Source organism: Salmo salar, chromosome 13 (genome assembly GCF_965601325.2).
Source record: "Salmo salar chromosome 13, fSalSal1, whole genome shotgun sequence".
Lineage (NCBI taxonomy): Eukaryota > Metazoa > Chordata > Actinopteri > Salmoniformes > Salmonidae > Salmo > Salmo salar.
The window spans coordinates 42,321,187-42,328,397 of NC_138303.1; the positions used below are offsets into that span (position 1 = coordinate 42,321,187).

Consider the following 7,211-nt stretch of genomic DNA (forward strand, 5'->3'; position numbering starts at 1 on the left):
GAAGGCAATACAAATTGTCAAAGACTCCAGCCACCAAAGTCATAGACAGCTTTTTTTAAACTCATATCTCATTGTAACTATATTTGCACTGATACTGTGAGTCCAATGGAAGTAACTAGATGCCGTGAGTCCAATGGAAGTAACTAGATACCGTGAGTCCAATGGAAGTAACTAGATACCGTGAGTCCAATGGAAGTAACTAGATACCGTGAGTCCAATGGAAGTAACTAGATACTGCAAATATGAAGATACTGTACATGGCTTTCTGACTTTGGGAAGCTACGGTGTATATCGTGGATGTTGAAAGCTATCAAATATCAGCACCCAAATCACTAATAAATTGCAACAATCGAATCTCAATGTAGTAATATCATTCATGAATAATATGCAATACACAAAGGAGCTCAAGCTTTACATAAAAAGGCATTGTGAATGGAAAACAGTTTGGACAAAGTATAAAATCAGTGATACAATTGTACAATGTTTCAAAAAGCATTTGAATAGTTTATATTTACAGCAACATTGAAAATAAGTGCAATTTCTTCTGACTAAGAACACAAAATAGACACATTTATAAACAAACAAACAAACTGATATAACAGATGGCATTTGCATGTCAAGATACAGTATCTATCAACTCAAAGGTCGGTGTCACTCTGCAAAATAAATTCACTCAAATGAAAGTAACAACACTTGAGTCTTATCCACTCAACTAAGTCAGGTCACATGGTCAGGAGGAACTCTGGGGCCTACAAATGAGTCAAAAAGACAACAAATGACTGTCATCTGGTCTTCTACATACAGCATAAGACTACAGTTGTTAGTTAGTCCAAAATACATTTGTTGTGTTACAGTATTTAACTTTTATATGCTAGATAGAGGCTAGTATTTTTCTGTTCTCTTGCCAACTCCTTGTGGAATTGTCATGCCCAATGTTTGGCTTGACAATGACCCTGTTGTAGCGAGAAACCAGGCTAATATCTGGGGTCAGGGTAGCTAACTAGGGTTTCCTGACCTATTCTTTTCCCCATGAGGTCACCTTATGAGATGTGATAGAGTGGAATAGAGTGGAGGTCTTAGTGCAGACAGAGCTTGTCCATTCATATCAGGGCTTTCTTCCCCCGACTCTGTCACAGTTTATCACCTAGAAGATCTTTTCACTTCCCCTATCTATCCTATGAAGTGGGCTACACCTGCTGGATCAAGCCATGATAGACAGAGGCTCCATTCAAATATTCATACTGGTATACCACTTAGAAGGAGTGCACTTGTATGGACATTGGAACACAGCAAAAGTGTTGCTCCCAGGTCCTGACTGGTCTCAGTATGAGCGTGTCAGTACATGGAGAGGGGTAGGATAGGGCTCTAGATCTCGACAACAACTTAGTAAAGTGGAGCCATTCAGAAAAGATTGAGGTGGAGAGCCATGGTGGACGCCCTAGGTTCTCAAGGAGGCATAGGGCCCAGAGGATTGACTCGAACGTCAAGTCTAGCCCCACATGGCAGGGCTCCGGTGAGAGCGTGCAGAGCCTGAGTAGGGTGCAGCTGCATGGGGTCCTGAAGCTGAATAGGGGCAGTTGTAGTGACAGACACAAGACTGGATCATCATGACTGCCCGGTGAAAGAGCCTGCCGGTAGGGCACCGGAAGGCCACCGTGGCCGTGCTGATCCGGTAGGGGGTACAGCAGCGGGCGTCGGTGCACTGGCCGCAGTACCGGGGCCGGTAGACCCGTGTGCTGTAGCAGCCCTGGTGCACCAGTCTCACTGGCACCACTGACCTGTAGCTGGGCTCACAATGCCGGGCCCACTGGGAAAACAGATCAACGTTAGGCTGCTAGATGAGCTCATGGTTGCTGAGAATAGAGGTTCATGTATGTATTATTAGACTAGGAATGAACTCAAATGCACTTATTGAAGAAAATGCATTAACCATAATACATCTACTGTACACATTCTTATATCTGTGCCAGGTATTTTTTCCACCACAAGCATTTTCCAGTATGACCATTTCACAGACTGAGCAATGGGCACTATACACCAATATAGTAGAGTCTAGGTGACAGGAACACACATTTTAACACATACATGAGGCTTACGTATGGCTCCTGTTAACATAACCTATTAACCCCAAATACACTTGAGGATGGGGTAGACGTGGAGTTAGGGTAGGGGGGGTAGAGACGTGGGGCAGAGAGTCTGGGAAGGTATTAACTCACCATGGGGCTCCTGTGTGGCTGGAGTGCCTGACAGGGCCGGACCTTACAAAGACGGCTCTGCATCTCGAGCCGACAGGCTGGGTTCTTGTTGGAGACCCGCGTGGAGACCCCAGCGCCACAGGTTTGGGAACATGCGCTCCACTCTGTACTCTGGTCTATACAGTTAGAGGGACCCGACAGGCCTGGCCACAAACTGGAGGCTGGAGAGAGGAGGCCAGGATACAAATGAGACCGAATGGTGACTTTCCTGAAGAAAACTTGAGCGCTTGCTTCAGCTGTCTAAAATAAGAATAATAAGTATGGGGAATAACAGTAGTGTGCTTCGAGCAAGCACACTAATGGGACAATGAGGAATGAGTGACTTGTCCCGAGATCCAGCTGTTAACAACTAAATCAGAGCCAAACTAACTCATCTGACATGACTTCCCTGGTTAATAGTTTTTTACCAGAGCGTCTCAGATGTCATAATGTCTCGTAAGGATTCAATTGGCCTAAACTTCTCCGGGAACTTTCTGTCTTTTCGTAGCACAGAAAAGCAGTGCTCTCTGGATGGAGATCAATCCCTAAGATTGCATCTCCGGTCGGATCTGAGTCATAATAATCAGCCGTTTCTTTGGAATTGTTCCTGTAACACAGCACGAAAAAAACATCTAGGCTTTGAATTCAAGAACACTTAGAACAAAATGTTCCATTGCTATTGATATAGCTTGACTCTGTGACAGTGTCAGAAATTCCAGATGTTATTTTTTCCTTAGTGGTTTTATTTTCCTAACCCGTTTTTGGGACTATTTCAGACTCCTTAGGCTTATTGTGTTTAATTGTTGCGTCGCCTAGCCATGGGTCTTGTTATGAAACTCGGCATTGGTCCCAAAATGGCACCATATTCCCTATATAATTCACTACTTGGTCAAAAGTAGTGCACTACATATGGAATAGGGGGCCATCTGGGACGCAGCTTTGGAAACAGGGTCGGTGTTGGAACAGGGCTTGTTATTTTGACAATAATGTGCATTTTCATCTGGCCAGACTTTTCCAATGAAATGCGAGGCTTATATTTGGACATTGTGCCTTTTCATTTGGCCAGACTCACCACAATAAAATGCAAAAGATCCCTCAATAAAAGACCTCAGACTATGAGCATCAGTGGCAGAGCTCATATAAACGTGGGAAGCTAAATATTGCCCTACAGCTTGATCGACGGAACAACATTTGTCATCCTTATATTCAATTGTGTGTAAAAGTGCTATGTATAGTTAGCTAACATCTAAGCTGGACAAACACCATATTCTTCATGAATGTCAAGCTAACACCAAAAATAATGGTTTAGGAGCCACAGGGAAGCATTTTATTGGTTCCCTCTCAAGATGGTCCAATCGAAATACGTTGCAGAAACCTGTGTCAGAACAGAGGATGACTAGCCTGGTCCCAGATCTGCATATAGTAGCTAATGCCAACCACCATAGGGAGTTGGCTATACAGCACAAACATATCTGGAACCAGGCTAGAATATGACTGTTAAACTAGACATGTGTCTCAGTTACCTGTGATGGCATCCTGAACGACTGTGTTGTCCATGTTCTCACAGACCCACTCCTTGCAGCACTTCCCAGGCAGCTGTACCCGTTGGGGGTGTGGGCAGTCTGGGTTGGGAAGATGGACGTCCTCAGGGCACAGGGGCACGCAAGTCACCCCTCCCCCCAGGCAGCGGCACTGGGTGGCACAGGAGGGCTGGAACACCTGGCCATCCTGGTAGGAGACCCCGTTCTGCTCACAGCCCAACTCCTCCTGACCTGGAAGGTGGAAACAGAACAGACCTGGTTTCAAATACTATTTACCTGCCTGGAGTGCCAGATGGGTAGGGTTTGCATTTTGGGACTATTGGATTACTTCATCAAACCATGCAAACTCAATCAAGCACAGATATTTGAAATTATTTAAAATAGTATTTGAACCCAGGTCTGGAAACAGGACAGAGAGACCCTCTTAGAGGCTCTTTACCCTGGACTGGCAGCCCCACCCTAACCTTAACTCTAACCCATACACATACCCTGCACCATGGACCCTGCTCTGTTCTGGACTCTGGAAAAAAATACAATTACTCACAGAAAGAGAGCGAGAGAGAGAGAGAGAGAGAGAGAGAGAGAGAGAGAGAGAGAGAGAGAGAGAGAGAGACAGAGCTTGTGTAAGAGTGAGGTAAGGACACAAGAGGATCATGTGTACTGCCAAGCCTCTGGGTTGTTATGTGATGTTATGGGAAACCAGGCTTTCCCAAATGGAACCCTTTCCCCTATTTAGTGCACTATTTCTGGTCAAAAGTAGTGCACGATGCAGGGAATAGGGTGCCATTTGGGATGCAGCCCAGTCCCGAGGAGACTGAGGAGTCTGTTTTCCAATCCTTATGTGTTGTCTCGGCAATGTATCATTCTCGATGGGCAGTCATCAGAGGAAATGTGTCAACACCACCACTGAAAATAGAGGTTCAGATGTTTTGGAGTACAGTCAAACTAAACCCCTGCGCTCTGCGGCTGGCTGGATCAGTATATGCCCTAAACAGATTGTCTGTTTGTCCCTCTCATACAAACAGTGAGACATAGACTTCAGCTCCATGTGCCATCCCTTTCTGTGTTTTTTGTCTGCTAGCCCGGTTGTTTAGAAAAGGGTGACACTGTGCAGAGCCTGTGGTCCAGTGGCAACACTTCCGGCACAAGCACATGTGTTATGACCCTGGAGACCAGGCAGGATTCAATCCCTGTGTCCACCCTTCCCACTGTTTATCTTTCCATTCTAACCCCGCCTTCTGTTTACATTACTGTCAGTAATAAAGCCTAAAAAAACAGGAGGAAAAGGCTGGCACTCACTGACACACTCTCCAGGGTCGCCGGGGAAGCTGGCGCTGTAGTCACACTGCAGTCCTCTCTGGCTGTCACACACATACAGGTCGCTGCAGGCCTCGCCCTGCTGCCGGGCACACACCTGGCAGCACTGGCAGCCGTCCAGGACCAGAGGGACTCCTGCTGGGCACTGGGGCACGGGGTTGGGGCACTGGCATGGTCCTGGGCACAGCTGACACCACACCTAGAGTAACACAGGGGGCAGAGGTTAGAGGTTAAAGCAGGCTGAGGTTAGAGCAAGAGGAGTAGGAGGCCAATTGGTTGTTGTTGTTGTCGTCATTGTCATCATAGTCTTCATCATTACGACCAATATCATCGTCATCATAATCATCCTCATCACCATAGTTGAAAAATGCTGCCGTTATGTTCTGAAATAAAACAGCCTTTCCTTGACCAATTGTAAGCACATTAATATTTGGTAGAAGTACTTTGTTTGGGGAACATTATGTCCAACACTGTCTGGTAAAAATAGACATGTTTTCAATTAAATGCAGTTAATGGAGCCAAGCCACAGCAGGCAGCCTTTGGACATACTGGCCTCAATTATTTACTGGTGGAGCAATGTCATGCCCCCATGGACTCAAAAACATCATTTGTCGTCTCAAAATATTCTCTACTGCAACTATGCAATGCAACATCAAACATTCACAATATTCATCATTCATCAATATTTCTCATTAATATTCATGATGATCTGCATAAAGAGTAAAGAAAAAATGCCAATTTCTAAATGACAAAACACAAAATAATAAAGTATTTAGCAGAGTACAATACTGTTACATCATGCCATGAATAGCTAGCTACTTGTACATATATTACATATTGGCTATGCAGTAAGTTACAAATATGGTAAATTGACTATAGAGTAAGTTCCAAATAAAAACAACAGCAACAACATAAAAACAAAATCAGTTCTATCAAAACAATCTTCAACCACAGCCACCTGAAAGCTTCTGATAGATCTTTCCGTGGAATCAATGGAATCGATCAATGGAATGCAGTCTCGTTGATCTCCACAGACAGTTCACATCCTGAGCAACAGGTGTAAGCTACAGGTACAGTTCATCTCCAGGTACACACAAATAGAAGAGCAAAATAGTCGTTTGGCCTCACCTGCAGTGCACCCATACAGAGCAGCAAAGCCAAGGCTATCACATTGTCACTGAGTTGTCTTGAAATTTCCATTGGAACGTCTGTAGGTTGATTGAACTGCTCTGTTTGTCTGTCTGTCTAACCTCTTAAGTGTGATGGTAGTGGTGCTAGCTAGCTAGCAGTGCTGCTTGCTGTTTGCTGACTGCTCATTCCTCTGCATGGCTGACATTTATCGAGTCTCTGCTGTGATGTCACAGGCTGACCGCCGTGTAAACAGTCACTGGAGCAGGGGCAGAAATGTTTCACATTCCTACTCCCTGTTGCCCATTTCTACTTTCAGACCTTTTTCTCCTCCTACCTCCCTCCCACCTCTCTCCCCCTCTAGCTGTTATAGACTGAAACAGGTAGTTGTTCATTATTTCCTCATTTCAAAACCTCATCAGACGCAACTGAATTCAATGACTTATTCTAAATCAACCTGCAGTTGTAATATTTGTAAAGTCGCTCTGGTTAAGAGCGTCTGCTAAATGACTTAAATGTAAATGTAAATGTAATAATGAGCCTCTTATAATTCCGACCTCGCCGTCCTCTGGTTGCCATGGTGCTGCAGCAGCACGTCTGATGTGAGGCTGAACTTGGATCGCTGTGACCAGTCCCATTGTGAAAGAGAGGAACTCAAACAGAAACACTAGAGTAAAGTAAAGTGAAAGTAAACACTGTCAGAGAGTTCCATCCTCAGAGTCCACGAGGACACAAATGTGCTTCTGAAATGACACCCTAATTCACTATAGAGTGCACTACTTTTGACCAGGACCCACGAGGCTCTGGCTAAAAGTAGAGTACTATATAGGGAATAGGGTGCCATTCCTGATGCAAATGAGAACATATACTAAGTAGAATTGCCCAGCAACCACCGCAAAGAAGCAGAAAACACATCTAGCCTAAATAAGAGGCTGTTATTATGAAGGTCACAGATAAAACATAGCATAATGACTGGAGAGAATACTTGGGG

The 7,211-nt window shown here is 44.7% G+C and overlaps 1 protein-coding gene across 1 annotated transcript; it reads right to left on the reverse strand.

The window, feature by feature from the left end:
• Window positions 1-356: 356 nt before the first annotated feature.
• On the reverse strand, window positions 357-6,847 carry ccn5 (cellular communication network factor 5). The gene is made up of 5 exons (XM_014135996.3): window positions 6,221-6,847; window positions 5,075-5,291; window positions 3,758-4,006; window positions 2,217-2,416; window positions 357-1,807 (listed from the first exon to the last, which is right to left on the reverse strand). Exons 1-5 carry the CDS (start codon window positions 6,290-6,292, stop codon window positions 1,490-1,492), a joined length of 1,056 nt encoding a protein of 351 aa, XP_013991471.1. The 5' UTR covers window positions 6,293-6,847; the 3' UTR covers window positions 357-1,489.
• Window positions 6,848-7,211: the final 364 nt, after the last annotated feature.